This window comes from Salvia hispanica, chromosome 1, assembly GCF_023119035.1.
Source record: "Salvia hispanica cultivar TCC Black 2014 chromosome 1, UniMelb_Shisp_WGS_1.0, whole genome shotgun sequence".
NCBI lineage: Eukaryota > Viridiplantae > Streptophyta > Magnoliopsida > Lamiales > Lamiaceae > Salvia > Salvia hispanica.
The window spans coordinates 1,705,772-1,726,258 of record NC_062965.1 but is presented as its reverse complement, the minus strand read 5'-3'; the positions used below and the strand labels follow the sequence as shown (position 1 = coordinate 1,726,258).

The 20,487-nt window shown below is 39.2% G+C and overlaps 1 protein-coding gene and 2 pseudogenes across 1 annotated transcript; 1 reads left to right on the top strand and 2 right to left on the bottom strand.

Moving 5' to 3' along the window:
• Positions 1–2,772: 2,772 nt before the first annotated feature.
• LOC125200988 lies at positions 2,773–4,938 on the bottom strand (annotated as a pseudogene).
• A 4,099-nt stretch (positions 4,939–9,037) lies between these two features.
• Positions 9,038–12,495, bottom strand: LOC125211715 (annotated as a pseudogene).
• Positions 12,496–16,389: 3,894 nt separating this feature from the next.
• On the top strand, positions 16,390–19,686 carry LOC125201141 (probable inactive receptor-like protein kinase At3g56050). The gene is made up of 9 exons (XM_048099092.1): positions 16,390–16,790; positions 16,876–17,014; positions 17,101–17,172; positions 17,259–17,402; positions 17,492–17,629; positions 17,812–18,305; positions 18,423–18,613; positions 18,703–18,835; positions 18,910–19,686. Exons 1-9 carry the CDS (start codon positions 16,688–16,690, stop codon positions 19,464–19,466), a joined length of 1,971 nt encoding a protein of 656 aa, XP_047955049.1. The 5' UTR covers positions 16,390–16,687; the 3' UTR covers positions 19,467–19,686.
• Positions 19,687–20,487: the final 801 nt, after the last annotated feature.

The window sequence follows — 20,487 nt, the reverse complement described above, 5'->3', positions numbered from 1 at the left end:
TGGTACAGTGTGTGGTACTTGAGTGATACATACACACGAAAATCACATGATAAGCTATAGTATTTCGTCCATTTCAATAATGCACATTTGATTTTAATTGAATAATTACAAAATGTTAAAGTTGAGACATTCAAAAGTTGAATGGACCCACTAATTCCACCCAAAATCGTTACAATCCGTTCATATCTTATCATGGAAAGGACTAAACAATATCTCTCTTCTTCACATGCATAACAATATTGTGTAGCAAAGAACAAACTATATTTATTCCCCTCTTCATCCACTCAATTAAGCTCCTTTTGGGAAATACTAGATCTCCATCAACTAATTAAAAATTGATTAATAATCTCGCAACTTAGTTGGTAAAATACTTTAAATCAAAAACTAAAATCATTACCGCCACAAATAACCGTTAATCATATTGATCAATCTTTAGACCAAAAAGAAACACTAGACCGAAATCAGACGTGAATGAAATTCACATAGCAAAGAATAAACTATAGCTATTCCCCTCTTCATCCACTCATTTAGAGCACTCCCAATGGCGGTCGGCGAAAACTCGGCGATTTTTCGCCGAAAATCGCCGAGTTTTCGCCGACCAATGTGGCGAATTCGGCGTTTTTTCGGCGTTTTTTCTCCCGATTTAACGCCAACCGGCGAAAAATCGCCGAATCATCGCCGAATCATCGCCGCCCACTGTGGGCGCGATTCGGCGATTTTTCGGCGTTTTTTTTTTTTTTTAAACGGCTAAAACCCCTAAAACCCACCACTATAAATACTTCCTCTTCCTCCTCCATTCATCACACACAATTCTCTCAATTTTTCAATCTCTTTCTCAATCTCCAATCTTCAATCTTCAAAATTATGAGCTCTAGTAGGAAAAATTCTCGAAAAAGTAAGGGTAAGGGCAAAGAGTCGAGTTCGCAACTTCCCAACACTGATGAAGCAAATGAGCAGTGGATGAGCTCGTTGTTGTCGATGGGGTCTCCTCCCGGCCAATATCCATATGCGGGTCCGTCCCCATTGCAGACTCCTACGCCACGCAGACTTTCTCCGTACTTCCAGTCTGCCATCAGCATGCCCTCTCCGGCCGACGATGTGTATCGCCCAGATAGTCGCATCGTTGTTCGACACCCCTGGATCAACCCCAGGCGACGAAGAATCTCAGGCCGCGACGTACACAACGGATCCGACACTCAGCACGGACGACTACGAGGTGGAAGAAACGCCCGCCGAGCCGCCTTCCAGGAGCGGGCGGGGGAAGGCGCCGGCGTCGACGGCTGCGACTGATACGGGTTCCGATGAGAGGCCGAAGCGGACAAGGACTACTTACACTCTCGACGAGTCCGAGCGATAGCCAACTGGCTGGGCGGACACGACGCAGGACGCGGTGCGCAGCAACTACCGGACGGAGATCATGTTCTGGGCGGAGGTTACGGAGAAGTACACGACCAACAAGACTGCCTCGATGAAGGACCATGGCAGGGAGGCGATCCGCCGGCATTGGGAGCGCCTCATGAGGGACTGCGCCCATTTCAACGGTATATATTCTAACTTGATGACTCACATGACGAGTGGCCAGAACGAGCACATGGTCCGAGATGAGGCCATCCGGATGTATAGTGGCCAGTTCTTGTCGAAGGGCTTCAAGTATTGGAATATCTATGATAGGTTGAAGGATCTCCCCAAATTCCGGACGGAGATGCACAGCGCGCTGCACGGGAAATCGGTGCGCACGCAACTTAGCGGTGGGGAGAGTGAGGGAAGCGCGATCCCCATCGACTTGTCTGAGGATGGTCCGCACGAGCGCCCTGTGGGAGCGAAGAAGGCGAAGGGGAGGCGGAAGGGGAAGGGCGCATCGTCGGAGACCCAATCGGAATTCCCGTCCTTACAACAAGCCACGTTCTCTTCCAATGCCGCCACTCTGGCGCAGATGTACACGTTGTACTTCACCGGCGACGGAACCCCAGAAGAGAAGCAGTCCCTCTGGTCGACCATCCAAAATATGAAGATCATGATGGGCCTCCCGCCGGACGCTCCTCCCTCTTAGTTTTTTAAATCCTTGTTTTTTATGGTTTTTTATTTGTAGTTTTTTTTTTTATCGTTGTATTATATTTTCCAATGATTAATACGACGATGAATTGTTCATTATAAATCTATTTATTAAACACATTTGTAGAGAAAATTAAATATTATTAAAAATGATGATGTAAAAATGAAATGTTGAGTTAGGGAGAAATAAGGGAGAAATAAGGGAGAAACCATTGGAGCAGTTGGCTAAAAGTTGGCTAAAAGCTGCAGGGATAAATTTTGGTGCTGATGTGGCGCTGATGTGGCAGAAATAAGGGAGAAATAAGGGAGTTTATCCCCAAACCACTGGGAGTGCTCTTAAGCTCTTCTTTTGGGAGATACTAAATCTTAATCAACTACTTCCTCTATCCGCGAATATGAGTCCCATTTTATCATTTTAGGACCTCTGTTCCACTAACTTTTTTTCATCTACTTTTCTTAATATTTCTTAAAACCTGTGTCACCTACGAATGAAACTTCTAATGGCGGACGAAAGGAATAATTAACAATCGATTAGTAATCTCACAACTTAGTTGGTAAAATACTTCAAATCAAAAGCTAAAATCACCACTGATAAAAGTAAACGATAATCATTATTGATCAGTCTTTAGACCATAAAGAAACACTAAACCGAAATCAGATCTTCGAGTTGACACGAGCTAGATGGATGTACCCTAAACTAAGAAATTGCCAGAAAAGAAATTAACTCAAAACAGTATCTCATTAATCCATAATCAAAAGAGTAATCACATAAAATCTCATATCATAAAATTTATTCAATCATAATCATACACTAACCCAAACCCTAATCGAAAAAACAAATGCAAAAATAAACTCAAAAACACAGAGAAATCACAAAAATTCTAAGCAGATGATCCAGAAACAACTCCGGCGGAGCAGAGGAAATTCTCGTTGTCTGTGACGACGGCGCCTTCGTCGGCGGAAACCTTCCGAGAGTAGCATCCGAGGCTATCCTGCACCGTGTAAGTCTGCGACGTCGCTCCGGCGCCGGAGATCACGTCCTCGCCGTGGACGAACATCCAGCCGCTGCACTCCTGCTTGTTCTTCAATTTGCTCTGGAAGCGGTCGATCTTCTTCTCCTCCTGGTACGACACCTCCAGCTCCGTCGACACGAGGTAGTTATCCGGTCCAGATCCGGCGACCGACGTCGTTTTCAGCTCCAGCGGGTACTTCGATTCCACGCTGAAGCTCGCCACCGTGCCGGAGGACGGGATCGAGATCTGGATCTGCTTATTCACGGTCACCTCGTGCTCGACCTTCACGATCGTTCCGTTGCTCTTGTAGCTGATCTCGTTGTCGAATTCGAGCTTCGTTGTGACGCTTGTGGTTAGGTTTCCGGCGCTGGAGTACACCCAGCCGGAGAATTCTGTTTTTCTCTCTCCTTCGGTCTCGAATTTGCCGTTGAGCTGCGCGAAGCTGGATTCGCGCTCGACGCAATTGTTAGGGTTTTTGTACTTGATCGGACCGGCTTGGACCTTCACCGGACCGTCGTCGAGCCAGAGGTGCAGATTCGCGTCGACGAGCCAGAAGGAGATGGCGTCGGCGACGCCGAATCCGAAGTAGTGCTTTTTGTCGTCGAGGAGAATGCCGAGGAAAGGAGTGAGCTCGATTTCGTAGGAAGGTAGGTTGAAGGCGCCGATTGCGACGATTGGATCCCAAAACAGGGGGTTTATGCCGCCGGCGTAGATCACAGGGAAGGGGAGGACCGATCCGACGACGTTTTCGTCGAGCGTGACGAGGACTTCTCGATAGACGCCGTGGCCGCGCGTGGTGTTCAGTCCGTTGCTCTCGATGTAGAAATCCGGGGGGTTCGTGTACCAGAATTCGTCGTCGCCGTGGGCGGAGACGAAGACCTCGATCACCGCTCTGTAGGTGTTGTTGGGGATCTGGATCCCCTGGTAAACGGCGTCGTTTCCGGTCTGGATTTTGAACCAGTAACCTTCATCTCCGGCTGCGGAGACCGGGATGATCAGATCGGCGGGGATTTGGTCTAGCTCGAGTGAGGCATTGATCGCGGCTGATTGACGGCGTTGATTGCGTTTTATGATTTTTCTCGGGATCGAATTGAGCGAGCGGCGCGTGCGGATTGAGGAATTTCGGACGTTGTAGAAGAGGAAGGTGATGTTGACGTAGAATGCGCCGGTGAGGGATTCGTCGACGGTGTTTTCCAGCATGACGAAGAGGGGGAGGGTTTTGCGGCGGAGGAGGGCGGAGAAGCGGGTGACGTCCTTGGTGAAGGACCAGGAGACGCCGTCGGGGGTGGATTCGGGGGTGCTGGTGCGGAGGAGCTCGGCGCCGGCGAGCCAGACGGCGGCGATGCGGTCGGATTGGGTGCCGTTGGCGGAGGCGGAGAAGCGGAGGACGGCGTTGGACCAGGTGCAGTTGAGGGGGGCGGAGTAGTTGGCGGCGGGGGGGGGAGGCCGGAGGTGTGGGCGAAGGTGTGGTTGAAGAGGGGGAGGGAGCAGGCCGGGGTGAGGGCGTCGAAGGGGAGGGGGCGGGTGACTTCGATTTGCGTTTGCGGCGGGCTGGTGGAGCGGCGGGCCGAGGGGAGGGGGTAGCGCTGGAACGGCGCCGGGGAGGCGGCGGAGATGGGGAGGAGGATGAGGAGGAGGAGAGATGGATGCATTTTTGTCTTCATTTTTCTGTTGTTGGGAAATTGAAGAGGTTTATGACTTCATATAATAATTCTAGTATAGTTAAGAGTATTTTTTTTCTTCTTCTTTTGACTGTGGGAGATATTTAAATGAATTTGTATAAGGGATTTGAATTTTGTTAGGGAAATAAGGGCATTAGCAACGCACCAAAAATGAAGAGCTCGTTGTGATTTTTTGGGGAAGATGTGGAGTGGACGAGGATGAGCAGCTCGTTGTGAAGGGAAAAGTCGCATATTACTTGGTTGTGTATATTGTGTTTTGTCTGTATTTCTTTTGGAATTATTGGTACAATTATTTTATGTAGTGAATTTAATTCACATGTAAAAGTGCAATGATCCAAAAATAGTGTTGGAATGAAGAATATAATCAAATAATGTGCGATTTTTATGATAAATACTATACGTTTCGGTGATATTCTGTATAAGTTAGATAAGATAATACTGCGATATAATATAAACAGGTATATAGAATTTATTTTAGATTAGATTAGTCAAATGAATTGGGAATGCATTGTTAAGAATCAAGTTTGTAAGGAATAAATATTTAGTCATTAGCAATAGTTAGAATAGAAATGTTATAATGATCGATTTTTACTTAGTTAATTCCAAACTTAAGAGCATCCGCAATGGAGGATGTTCTGGCGGATGTCGGCGAGGAGTCGGGAAGTCCGCGCGGAACATCCGCCATTAGGCGTGGGTGGGGCGGATGCGGATGTTAGTTGCGGACACCGCACATTCGCGGCTTTCCCACGACGTCCGTCGGGACATCCTTCTTGACATCCGCCGTTGCGGTGCCACGACAGACGTTCCGCGCGGGCGTCCCGATTTTTTTTTTTTTTTGAAACTCTATATATACGGCTCGTTGAATTTTATCCGTTTTCGTGTCGAAATTTTTATTCCGTAATAAATTGTATATTTGTGAATTTGTTAATTATTATTATTGTGGAAGTCCGTCGGGATGTCCACCACTACGCAGTGGGATGTCTTTATGACGTGACACTGCTGTAGGAGGTCTTTATGACGTGGCAGGAGGTGGTTTTGAAAAATCCGTCGAAAAGAGCAGTGAGACATCCGCACCATTGGAGATGCTCTTACTGCTATTATAGACTGTTGGGTAAATGTAAACGAAAATCACCACTTGTCATTGTTCCATGGTCTATATGCAGATTAAAATAATAATAAAATTGATATTGCCCTTTTGGATAAAGTGATTCATTAAATAATTAGTTGGATCTGAATCTTGTTGGCCATTAAAAAATTGCAACTTTACTGTCTGTGTCTTTAATAGAGAAAGATATTTCATAATGATTTTTTTTCATATCCACAGTGATTTACAAAATCCAACATGGAGTATATTGATTAGCTGGATGTGAAGATCATCATCATCATTTTGTACATGTATTAACGTACACGTGATTTAATTGGTGCGATAATTATTCAAAAGTAATTGATATTTTATTTATTATCAATTGTAGATTATTGAGCTAAAAGTGTTTGATAAACCTTCTTTTGAAATGACCTTTTTCATTTCAAAGTAGACAACGGTAGAATCAATTTCTGATTTCTATGCCACGTAACAATAGAGAAATAGTGACATCCAAAATCTTGGTATTGATGAAACTAGAGAAATCTCAAATATCTTTACATTATTAATGAAGGTTATGGAGAAAATCTTGACACTAATGCGTAGTAGTACTCTATCTGTTACAATTGAAGGAAACAAATCATATGAGTTAGAATGGAAATCAGAATGAATATAATAAAACAAACTAAATGTAACATGAGTCGATGAAAATTCATTTATGCAAAGACACATTGTGTTTACGTAACAACCTCCTCGTAGCATGTAGAAGTTCCTTAAACGTACTAAACAATTTTCGTAAAGATACAAAACGACGAAAGCGAATGTTTTGAGAAGTATCCAGAGGAGGAGACTCTGAAGGCATCACAGTCAAGTAACGTTAAAGATTGTTACAATCAATCGAAAGGCCAAGAGTGGTATCATTAAATTTCAACAAGAATATTGCAAAATTCAAAATAATGTTAAAGTTCTATAAAATTTAATGATTGATTTACATTAAAACAGATAATTAGTTTCCTAGATGTAAACAACTGTAAACAAACTTATTGACTTTTTCAATACTGGAGTGTGAAAACAATTTATGAGATCTACTAAAACCTCATTTTTCAAACCCAAAACTTTTGCATTATGTAAGAACATAGACCATTGTTTTAATGCATAGCTATCAAAACTATTTAATTTCATGTCCCAGTATCATCGATAGGATAAATTTTTCGATAAAGACTATGATAAAGTCAGGCATGGACATTATGACTAGTCATAAAATGACATTTTAATGAATTTCAGTAGAGAATAATATACTAATCAGCTTAGTTATGTACTCATACATCTTTGTATTATTATTGTTTTGCCTATTTAAAGAGAGTTGTGATACTTTGATCAACTGAATTATATAAGTCATAAGTAAAATATGTTTAGGTGAATAAATATTTTACTAAACTACTGATAAATGATTCGACTTATCTGAACCAAAATTATTGCAAATAAGTAAATCATATCATAGCCAACCCAAGTAGGCAGTAGCATCACTCTAACACTAACATTTTTATTTTGATGGAGCAAAATGTGACAATAGTTTTGGAATGGATGTTTCTCCGAATTTTCATCTCACATATGAATATGAGGTGATAACCTATACTAACCATCATGTGCCAAAATATTCTCCAAAATTGAAAGGACAATATATTATATTGGTCCCCAATGTATGTGACTCGGCTTATCGATTTCTTTTCCTATAGTGATATATGTGAATTATTTATTTTCTAAAAGCCATTACAAATTATGTATATACATATAATGTGATTGTGTGTGTGTGACACATAGTGATAACACAAGATGCATTGCTTTCAACTAAGGGATACACTACACAAACTCTGGTGCACATATATAAGGGAAGTCTTACGTCAAATTGTAACAGAGTCACGGTTTGCCATACAGTCAGAGTTTCATACGATTTCGATATTATCAAATTCAAAACATCAAAACATTACAAATATACTATCAGATACGCACCTATTTAAGAATTTGGTCAACCTCACATATTTGAATCTGCATTATATTATACTCCCTCAGTCAATTATCGATGGTGTTAATAGTAGACATTAGACAACACAAATTGCAATATAAAATTGATAAAGTGGGAGAAAGAAAAAAAAATAATTAAAATATCTTCAGTTGAAAATTACTTACCTTACTAAAAATAAGAGAATTTCAAAAAAATATAGAAAATTGTACCATCCAAAATGAAAAACATGCCTATTGACTTAGGGAGGCATGGAGTACAATTGAACCTTTTTTTGTGGTTACAACAAGCAACAATCTCACCATTTAATTTAGTTTATTTTAGAATTAAAAATTGATTTCAATAATTCATTTGTGTGGGGCATTCAAATTTTTTGGAGATTGATAACCAATCTAAAAGTTGCAACTTTTATAATTGTATTTCTTTTAGAAAATGTTATTTTTTCTGATTTTTGGTCCCAATGTCATTATGCCATATGGTGGAATTATTGTCGACTATAGATTCTTGATCTGTCAAAAATCTTACATTCAGAACTGTGTTTGTTTTTTATATTGTTTGGAATCTTAGTAATATGAAGGGTGTAACTGTAATTTAACTTTTAGTACTAATCAAATACTTTAAAAAATGATGAATGTCTTGTTTTTAAAAAAATGATGAATGTCTTGTTTTCATGTGTAACAATATCTTAGTCTGTTAGAATAATAATATTAGTCAAAAGTTTGTCAGCAATCAGCATGCTAAAATTGATGGTATAGTTAATATATGTACTATCATTATTTTAGTGAAATATATATTATAAAAAATATCAAGAACCCAATTTAGAATATTCAGTTTTTGGATAATAGTACTAACAAACTTTGGGCTTTCTGTACTATCATATAAAATTATAGTAGGAGTATATAATAAGTTTTCATTATATCTTTTAGTCTGAATTATTATTTAAAAATTGAATTTTCAAAAAAAATTATCTTCAAATTCTGGGCTGTGACGCAAATAAAAAAATCTGCCGTGAAAGGTCAAAAACCATAAAATTTAGATTTGTCCACAATTTTCAGTCGTCTACATGTTATATATTGTTGATGTTTTTCAATCAAGCGTCATAATTTTCTATTCATATATGAATAGATGACATCATTAAAGTCACCAACGATGACGTCCACCTATGATTTTCAATTCGTATTCATTCACATGTCTTAAAACTCACCCGATCCCATAATTAATGGCTAAGGAGAAGTAAAATTCATAGATACAACTACAATTTTTATTCAAATACCTAAACATTTACAAACCTTTTCTCTAAGATAACTACACTTCTTTTTTTCCCAGACCAAATCTACTGCTATGTCCAGGCTCATAGTCCAACCACAAGGGTCGCAATCGCGCAACCGTGACCCCATATCAAACCTCAGAGGGCGCAACGGAAGCAGCTCCTTTGTCGAGGAGAAGCTTCGTTATGTCCTCGTACTCCATCAGCTTTGAAACATGGAGTGGCGTCGCGCCTTTGGCGGTCGTGGCATTCACATTAGCTCCTCTGCAAATGAGAACCTCAACGGTCTCCACGCTCCCGCCTTCTACAGCCAGATGCAGCGGAGTGTGGCCTTCCGCGTCCTGCCACTCCACGCCCGCACCAAACTCGACGAGCATCATCACCACGTCCTTGTTCCCTTTGATGGCGGCCACATGGAGCGCTGTCAAGCCGTATTGATCGCAGAAGCCCGCGTTCGCTCCCTTCTCCAGCAGGGCTTCGAGGGTGTCGAGCTCCCCACGCCTAGCTGCGCGAAGCACTGCTTCTCCTTGCTCTAGTACTTTAACTATCTCCATCTACACAAAAATGTCATGAGATTAGAGTTTGGAAAGCATAAATATTAGTTCAAGTTCATTATTTTTACTAATCCCCCCGTCCCACAAAAGATGTCACACTTTCCTTTTCAGTTTGTCCACAAAAGATGTCACATTTCCTCTTTTGGAAAAAGTTCCTTCTCACATCAATTATAAAATTATATTTTCTCTCACCACTTAACACACAAAATAACATCTCCTAAAATCTCGTGTCATTTCCCAAGTGTGACATCTTTTCTGGGACGGACGGAGGGTAGTATTTTATTTCACTAATTTGATAACTCTTTCTATTGTATGACTCACTAAAATCTCCATAAATTAAGAATCATTATTAGCAGTAACACTATCCATAAGGTGAGACCATTTATGTCAATCAATTTTCAACCACTTTTATTAAGCATGAAGCAATTAAACTCGGTATATTTTAATAAGCATGAAGCAATTAAACTTAACATACTAAAAAAGCATGAAGCAACTCACATAAATCAAAAGCTTGCTTATTGTCTAAGAAGACATTTCACAATTTCTTCAATTAAGTTTCTATTAAAACCAAAACATAAATTAAACTTAAATTTACCACGACTTTAACAAATCTTGAAAACTCCTACTTTAATTGCAAGTTTTGGACATTAATCTTTGAGCAACGACGATTACCAAAAAAGGAGAATTTATCAATGGATGATGGATCTAAGTTCTAATTGAAGATAAATTTCCAAAATTTCAAACTTAATTAATTCAATCTAATATAGTAGTAGTAGTAATTACTCCATCAATCTCCTAAAAATAGTAGTACTACTAATTTGTAATTTTGATTTTATGCACGATATACTATACTCTATTTAAAAATATATTTACTCTTTTTACTATATAACTCATCAACTTACTTCGCTCATAGCATATTTATTCATCATTATTAATGCAATTTTTTATAAAACTCATACAACATGCCATTAGTATCAAATCCACAATCACTTATTTCCACTCAAACACAATAAGCAACTAACATAAACCAAAATTATTATAATTTTTAAAGTCTATTTATTAAATTTGAACATCATAAAACAAACAAAATTGAGTAGATTATCATTGAAATTACTGCCCTGTCCCTTTATACTTAGTACTATGACAGTGAGGATCACACCTACAACTTTTTCTACAACATCTCCTATTCCACATTCACAAATATAAGTAGTGGATCCCACCATCATATTTTATGTGTGTGAGGGGTGAAGTAGGAGATGTTGTAAAAAAAGTTGTAGGTGATCCTTACCGGTACTATCACTTTGTTTAATATTTTATTAGTCATTAATTAACACTCTGATTCTTAACTCATAATACACCAACTACTCCACTTCTCAACAATATCATTTACACTCATGCAACTATCTCATTACTATTATTAAGTGTATCAAACTAATAATCACTAATTTCCACTCAAACCAAAGCTAGCTTATTGCAATCAAATTATAATCACTTTATTAACTCTATCATCAAAATCACAAAGATTATAAACAAAAAAAACAAAAATTGAGCTGATTAAACGTGAAATTACTTACATGCCCCTTATCCCTCGCGACGCCAATCGCCGACCGGCAATGCTCCACATCCCCAATCGTCGGATCCGCTCCCGCCGCCACCAGCGCCTCCACCACCGCCAGATCCCCATTCGCCGCCGCCCTGTACACCGCCGTCCTCCCATCCCTACTCCTCGCGTCCACATTCGCCCCCACCCGCACCAGCGCCTCCACGCTCCTCAGATTCCCCTTCCCCGCCGCCACAATCAGCGGCGTCCGCCCCTCCCGATCCCGCCCCTCCACCCCCTCCCCCGCCCCCGCCCTCTCCTCGATCTCCCCCGCCCGATCCAACGCCGCCGCCGCGTGCATCCCCGCCCGATCCCCCCCGATCCTGATCCCGGCGTCCACCAGCACCGCCGCGACGGCGCCGTGCCGCGCCGCCGCCCGGTACAGCGCCTCCGCCTCCCGATCCGACAGATCGGGGACGATCGAGCGCTGCCGCTTGATTATCCCCCTCACCGCCTCCAGATCTCCACTCGATACGGCTTGAGAGAGGAGGAATTTGCCGACGAAGTAGACCTTCAGCTTGAAATCGTAGATCTGGATCGGGACCGAGTCGACTCGGTCGAACCAGCGGTTGGCGAGTTCGGGGCGAGTCGACTCGGGCGAGTCGATTAGTGGGGAGATTCTGAGGAGGAAGCGGTCGGAGGGGGAGCGGGGGAAGGAGGGGGGAGGGTGGGGGAGGGGTTTGAGGACGATCTGGAAGGAGGCGGAGGAGAGGGGGGGACGAGGCCGGAGGGGGGATTGACGAGGAATTTGTGGGGGGAGGAGGTCTGGAGCTTGAAGGCTAAGGGGGCGGAGGGGAGGAGGGATTGGAGGCGGATTGTGGTGCGGCATTTGGTGTTGGGGGAGAAGTCGATGAGGATTTCGTGGTCGGAGAGCTGGACGAGTTTCTCCATTGACGAAGAAGAAGAAGATGATGAATTCTCATTTTTTTTTGGTTGGAGAGTGCAGGTAAGTATACTTTCAGTTGGATTGATTTGTTAGAGGCTAATTTGAATTTTGTGGTTAAGATTTTGGTTTAGTTGTTTGTAGTAGCATGTGTTTGATGAAAATGGATTAAAAAGTTTTCAAAAAACTGTCTTTGGTTTGATAACTACATGAATTGGTTTTACTAGTAATGTTAAGAGATAAGTAGCTTTATTGATATTGAGAGAGAGAGAGATGTATGAATTTTGTGGTTAAGATTTTGGTTTAGTTATTTGTAGTAGCATGTGTTTTGATGAAAATGGATTAAGAAGTTTTATAAAAAAATTGTCTTTTTGGCTTGGAGATATTACAATAGATGTTTTGTTCTTTCGTTATTTTGTTTTTCGATCTTTCTTTGTTAGTAAAATGATAAGGGTTGAAGAGTACTACTCTCTCCGTCCATGAATAAGAGTTTCATTTCATTTAGACACGAATTTTAGAAATGTTAAGAAAATTGGGTGAAAAAAAGTTAATAGAATATGAGTCGCAATTGTATATATTAGTTTTAAATGAAATGTGAGTGAAATGAGTTAGTGAGACCCTATAACAATTTATGGTAAAAGTGAACCAGGACTCTTATTCGCAAACGTACTAAAATAGAAAAACGAGACTCTTATTCGCGGACGGAGGGAGTATTCGTTAGCTTATTTAGTTTTTCAATTTTTTTGATTAGTAAAATAAAAACAGATAGATATTTCACCGGAGCGGATCACCTATTTCAAAACATCAATTCATTTCCTACTCTACACTTGCAACAAAATAAAATGGACCCACCATCACTTATTAAAATTACTCATGTTTATAAGATTATTTTATTTTGTCGAAAGTGTGGAGTAAGAAATGGATCAATGTTTCGGAATAGGTGATCTGCTTCGATATTTTACACATAAGATAAAAGAATTTAGGAACTGGTTTTAATTTTATTACCGATGTCGGGAGAGATAGTTATGAGTTATCCATATAGTGCTATGAGGGATTTATGAATAATCAAGGAGAGATGTCTTGTGGTGGTGGTGACTATATGAGTACATAGAAAGTTGGATCTTAATCTTTTCTTTTTCTTGGTCAATGCAAAATACTCCTATTTTGTAAGGTATTTGTTCGTCACTTAATATGGAGATAGCAAGAATTTATGTCTTCGAACTACAATTATGTGTGCAATCATGAGAATGTGCAGCGTATTTGGGTGATTTAGTATGGAAGGACTTTAGAATTGGGCAACAATTCTTAGTTTGATTTGATTGTATATCCTTTGTTTCAATATTAATAAATTGTAAAGAGTAAAATGTTTTTTGAGTTTTGATAAGATAGTAATACATTATATTTGGATTTTCCAATTATTTGATATTATATTTAAGCTAATTCAAAATCTAACATAAGACAAGGGTTTGTTTATGTTGCCAAAATTATACTCCCTCCGTCCCGTTTTAGCAGTCCCATTGACTTTTCTGCCTTCTATTTGTAAAAATGATAAAAAATAGTTAAAGTTGTGAAATGGTAAATTAAGAGAGAAAATAATATAGAGAATAGTCTTATCTACATTATTGTGTCTCTTACTTTACCATTTCTCCACTTTAACTATTTTTTATTATTTTTATAAAAAGATGGCAGAAAAGTCAATGGGACTGCTAAAGCAGGACGGAGGGAGTAGCTTTAATCATGTTTATGTAACTCTTCAATTTGTCAAATTAGCCACTATTATACAAATTTAGGTAATTTCTTTTCTATGAAATATTTTTCTTATATTTGTTAACTAAAAGTAACACATTTTTTTTAAAAAAAATAATATCAATATTATCTTTATTGCTCTTTTATTTTATTTTCTTTTTGTTTAAGTCAAAACAACATTACATAAAGTGGGATGAATCTAACTCTATACTCCCTCCGTTTTTAATTAATAAAGACACTTCTTTTCGATATAAAGATTAAAAATAGTGCGTTAAATGGATAGTAAATTAAGTAATATTTCCCCCCGTCCCACTATAGGAGTCTCGGTTACTTTTGCACAATCGTTTTATAAAAATCATAATAAATAGTTAAAGTGAAGAAATAGTAAAATAATATAGAGAATAATGTTGAGAAGAGCCTTTTCAATATTATTCTTTCTCTTATTTTACCATTTATCCATTTTAACTATTTATTATGATTTTTATAAAATAAGTGTGAAAAAGTGACCGGCACTCTTAAAGTGGGATGAAGGGAGTAGAAAATAAAGTGAGACTGACGAAGACAAAATAAAATAAGAGAGTTTTTACCAAAAATAAAAATAATTCAATTATTGAAATTTTCTAACATAGAAAAAATGACTTAAGTGATACTAGTATACTTGAATGAAGGGAGTACCTTTTTAGTAAATCAAAAAATATTTGAATTCACTTTCCATAAAAGGGTTATATGGAGGAGATATTAAAAGAGGAGTTATAGTTGGCCCAAACCAATTAATACTAGTTGGCCCAAAACCATTAATACTAGTTGTAAATGGATGGGCTCTCAACCTCACAATAATGTCCCCACCACTATAGCATAGACTTGTCCATGCTTTCTTGTTTCTTACTAGTAAACCATCACACATCAATTTTATTTGAAATATTTCATCAATTCAATCCACGTCACTCTTACTTTGATTATTCAAAATAATATTCCATCACATGCTACACCATCATAGCCAGCCACACATCCTAGAATTACAAGTTTTTGCTACCTAACATAATTTATTCATCTAACTTGATAAATACGTAGGGGATATTTTTCTAAATTTCTCCCCACACAAAAACATGTGATAAGTTGAGAATAAAGCTCAAATATAACAAGAGGTCAAATTTTCGACGTTATTGCACTATTAATGTCAATTTTAGATCAAATTTTGATTAATGATAATAGTATAAAATTCAAGTGTGGAATTCAGTTGACAGCTGTTTTTTCGTCATTATTATAAATTGAATTATGTGACAAAATTATACAATGTCGTTTTATATATGTCGTTTTAAGAAATACGATATCGGAAAGAGGGGGGAAAGGAAAAACAATGTAGGTCGAAAATTATCGTGCAATTGTATTTATTGACGTCGAAATGTCACACGAATATTCAAGTTTGAATAATATATCAATTGAAGTTCAGATTTAAATAAGCTAAGTTACCTAATGAAATTTTCCTTAACATACCAATTCAAAATTTAAAATATAAGAAGTATTGACATTATTACTTCCTCCGTCTTTAGCAATCCCATTGACTTTTCTGTAATCTTTTTGTAAAAATGATAAAAAATAGTTCAAGTGGAGAAATGGTAAATTAAGAGGGAAAATAATATAGAGAAGCTCCCTACATTATTGTCTCTCTTATTTTACCATTCTTTAACCATTTTTTATTATTTTTACAAAAAGAGGACAGAAAAGACAATGAGACTGCTAAAGCAGGACGGAGGGAGTATTTATTATCCGTCCGCCATTAGGAGTCCCGGTTTATCATTTTAGTCCATCTGTCATTAAGAGTCTTGGTTCACTTTTATAGTATATGGTACTATGATAGGTACACCTCACTTTCTATTAACTCATTTTACTCTCATTCTATTATAAAACTAATATATAAAAATGGGCTCTACATTCTATTATTTTTTCTCATCTATCTTTTTTATATTTTTAAAAATTTGTGTTGAACTCAAATGAGACTCCTAGTGGCGGACGGATGAAGGAGGATGTTTGATTTGGCTAACTAATAAAAACATACCAATTCAAATTTTATAAATTACTAAGAAATAAGCACATTATTAAAATGTTTGATTTGGCTCCCTAACATTATTTTATGAACATAAATCAATGCGTCCAACTCAAGAAATGGAGGAATAAACAAACAAAACCAAGCGGTGCCGAAATATAAAATTGTAAATTATGATAAATTAAGAATGTAAGTTAGTAAGCATATTAAATTATTAAATTGATAATAATACTTAGTAAAAGAATGCTTATTTGAAAAGTCACCGCCGGCACCTCACCTGAGAAAAGTCCTCTCTTCTCACTTTGCAAAATCAGAGCATTTTCATGCATAAATGATAAATCTCCCCATAAAAAAGCCCCCTTTTTTGAGATTCTTTGTTTAAAAATTCTGTTTTAAGAGTCAAACCATAAAAAAGGTCCTTTCTTGATCAGTTTTTTGCTGTTAAATTAAGGCAGCTTGATTACGCGTTTTCATCTTTGGGTATTTCTTTACTACACAGTCACATTCGAGTACTCTTTTGCAGACCCTTATCCCTTTTTGCTTCTAATTCACTTCTCTCTCTCTCTCTCTCTCTCTCTCTACCAATTGTTTTTTCAAGTTGCTTGTTTTTGTATTTGTCTGCTCGACTGAGTCAACCAGGTTAGGTGGTTGAACTATTCTCAAGAAGCTGATTCTATTCCCATTTTGGGGCTTGGGTTTTTCATTTGATTGCCTTTCTTGGCTGAGAGAATTGGTTTCTGATGAAATGAAAGTGTTTTGGAGATCTAAAAATCGGTTCTTGGCAGCATTTGCTTTGTGCTGCCTTTTCCTCCTCAATTTCAGTTTTTGCTGCTCTCTCAATCATGAAGGTATGTTTTTTTTTGGTTTTTTATGGTTTGAAATGGAATTTTGGAAGAGGAAAATTGAAGTGGAGAAACCCTCTTGCTTGAATAGGTGTGGCTTTGCTGAAATTTAAAGAAGAAATTGTGAGTGATCCACATGGAGCTTTGTCAAATTGGATTGATGAGATTGGATTGGAGAATCCTTGTTCTTGGTCTGGTGTTGGCTGCTCAAAGGGATATGTTGTTGATTTGTGAGTGATTTTATGGTCAAAATTGATTAATTTGTTGTTTGGTTTAGTTGGATTTTGGGAATTTTTGATGTTTAGTTTACTTGCAGGAACCTCAAAGATCTTTGTTTGAGAGGTACTTTGTCTCCTCATATTGGGATCCTAATTCACTTGAAATCTCTGTAAGATTGTGTTGAAACAGTTCAAATTCATTCCCAATTTTGTAGCTTGTTTGCAGTTTGATTTACTTTGAGTTGTTTGTTTGAAGAATTCTGCGAAACAACTCGTTTTCGGGTGTGATCCCTGAAGAAATCACACACATAAAAGGATTGGAGGTGTTGGATGTTGGATATAACAACTTCAGTGGGAAGCTTCCTGGTAGTCTAGGCAACAATTTCTCGATGACACTTCTGTACGTTGGACTGAACCGAAGCATGCTCGATTCCTTTGGTAGAATGCGTTTTTCTGTGTCTGATGAATTGAAATCTTGTTGTGATGCAGTTTGCTCGACAATAATGAGCGTATTAGTGACATAAGTCCTGAGGTTTACGAGCTTCAGAAGCTGTCCGAATCTCAAGTGGAGGAGGGCTTGCTGTCGAGATCCAACGAGGCAGCTTGTGAAAGCTTACTTACGTCATGGTATGCATAATCTGTTTAGATCTCGAATAAGCATGATTCTTGAATGGTAGGTTGTTCGTTCGTCTATGTTTCTGATGAGTCGTTGAGGTTAATGCGTTAGACTCTCCCGTTATTTATGGTTGTGTATGTAGTCTTGTTTTTATCCTTCCTTTTCAAGTTGATAAAATTCATTACCTCCACAGGACTTCCTGGGAAAAACGAGACGTTGGAGAGCGAAAATTGTTACAAGAAAACCCGACTAAGAGACGAGAGCCCTTCAGGTTCATTATTCCACCAACCCCTGCCCGAGAGGTTCTACCACCACCAACTCCGGATCCAGATTTAGCTCCGCCACCAATTTCAACTCCGGCTCCTGATCCTCTGACTCCTATACCTGCTCCTTCCGTGCCCCAGTCTCCCCCGCCTGTGCAATCACCGCCTTCCTCTTCCTCTTCCCCTCCCGCTAACAATAACTCTCGAACAATATTTCCAGAAGCAGAGAATCGAACGAGCCCAGCAGCACCAGCTAAAAGTGGTGGAAGGAATCACACACTTGTATTGGTTGGATCAATTGGTGGTTCTCTGTTGCTTTTGCTTGTAGTTATTGGCGTCGTCTTCTATCAATATGGTAAGGTTTCGACAGTCAAGCCATGGGCAACGGGGTTAAGTGGACAGCTGCAGAGAGCATTTGTAACCGGTACCTCTTCTTACCTCTACGCTATGAATCTCTTTTAAATTTACGTTTTATTGCTTTGCGTAACAAGGCATGGAGGTTCGAGTCGAGTCACTAAATTATCCATTCTTGGTGTCTCAGGTGTTCCAAAGCTCAAGAGATCCGAACTTGAAGCTGCTTGTGAAGACTTTAGCAACGTGATTGGTTCAGCTTCGATTTGTACTTTCTACAAGGGCACGTTGTCGAGTGGAGTTGAGATAGCAGTCGCTTCCGTTGCCATGTCATCTGCAAAGGACTGGTCTAGCAATCTCGAAAGCCAGTTCAGGAAGAAGGTAGTGCGTTTTATTTCGATTTTAGAGTTATGAGATTTTATCGTTGATGGTTTTTCTTGGCGCCATAACCCTTCTCGTCTGCGTTACAGATTGACTCGCTATCGAAAGTGAATCACAAGAACTTCGTCAGCCTACTCGGTTTCTGTGAGGAGCAGGCGCCCTTCACGAGAATGATGGTTTTCGAGTATGCTCCCAACGGGACTCTGTTCGAGCACATTCACAGTAAGCGCTCGACTCCTCTTGCTTCATATCTCTATGTGTTGAATCTAATAGTCATTCTTCCACCTACATTGCAGTAAAAGAAGCCGAACACTTGGACTGGACAACGCGACTGAGAATCGCGATGGGAATCGCGTACTGCCTCGAGCACATGCACCAATTAACACCTCCGTTAGCTCACAAAAGCCTGACCTCCTCGTGCATCTATCTAACCGAAGACTACGCTGCCAAAGTGTCGGACATCGCCTTCTGGGACGAGGGCGCTGCAGCAGCAGAGAGGCAAATGGATCCACAGAGCAACGTCTACAGCTTTGGCGTGATACTGTTCGAGATGATCACGGGCAGGCTCCCGTACACCGCGGGTAGCGACACTCTCGAAGACTGGGCGTCCGACTACCTCAGGGGAACGCAACCGCTGAGGGAGATAGTCGACCCGACTCTGGGAACGTATCGGGAAGATCAGGTCGAAGAGATCGGTGAGGTGATCAGGTGGTGCGCGGATGAGAGGCCGTCGATGAAAGAGGTGTGCACGAGGCTGAGAGTGATCACCGGGATAGGGCCGGATGGGGCCGTCCCGAAACTGTCGCCGCTCTGGTGGGCGGAGCTTGAGATTCTGTCGACTGAGGCCAACTAAGGTGGGAGATGGAATTGAGAGAGGCATTGTTTGTTATGTTTATTGCCTGTTGAGGGAAGCTTCTTGCTTTCTCTTGGTGTAAATTCAAGTGCTATGTAGTAAGGTGGTTAATATAAGTATTATATATAAATATGTGGTTTTTTAAATTTTTTGGTGAAAGGTGTGAACTGAGGTTTGCATAGCTATTAAATTATGATAATAAGAAATTAAGTTACTTTGATCTCGTTTGTACTCATGTCTAATCAATTTAAGTCCACTTCCAAATTTTGACATATCAAAAAAGTATATTACACTCCATTTCCGCTTTTGGAGTCTCATTTGAGTTTTAGTATGGAATTTAAGAAATACTCACTCCGTCCCAGATTAAGAGTCACTTTTTGGCATAAAAGTCCGTCGCAGTTTAAGAGTCACTTTTAGAATTTTTCATATTTGGTCATACAATTTTATCTCATTCTTTATCAAAATTACATAAAATGTCATTATCTACATTAAAATAAATCAAAACAAAAATCAAAAGTCAAAAGGGACCCACCTTCAACCAACTCCACTATCTCACTTCATTTATTACACACTCCAACATCTCACTTCATTTATTACACACTTCAACTCTTTATTAAAATCCGAGCCATAACAATAAGTGACTCCAAATGTGGGACGGAGGGAGTATAAAGAAAAGTGATTAAAAGAGATACTGGAAATGTGGGTCCACAGTTTTATAATAAAATATGAGTGGAAAAATATTAGTGAAATGTGGGGACTATTACCATATATGGACTGCTACAACCGGAACTCCTAAAGTGGGACATCCAAAAATGGTCAACCGAAACTCCTAAAATGGGACGGAGGGAATACTATTTATAAAATAATTTACTTTTTTATTTTACCTTTATTTATTGCTATATTTATTGTCTTGGCTATATTGGTGAGACCCTGAGACTTAATAAAATGTGAAGAATGTGTTATTATTTGCCAATTTTAAAGTGATTAATAAACCCGGGGTAAAGTTCGTGATATTATTTGC

Bases quoted from the DNA above. Each gene is read 5' to 3' on its own strand.
- LOC125201141 (XM_048099092.1), top strand. From the start codon at position 16,688: ATGAAAGTGTTTTGGAGATCTAAAAATCGGTTCTTGGCAGCATTTGCT. The intron at 16,791-16,875 runs GTATGTTTTTTT...TTGCTTGAATAG, and splicing joins CTGCTCTCTCAATCATGAAG to GTGTGGCTTTGCTGAAATTT. The intron at 18,614-18,702 runs GTAGTGCGTTTT...TCTGCGTTACAG, and splicing joins AAAGCCAGTTCAGGAAGAAG to ATTGACTCGCTATCGAAAGT.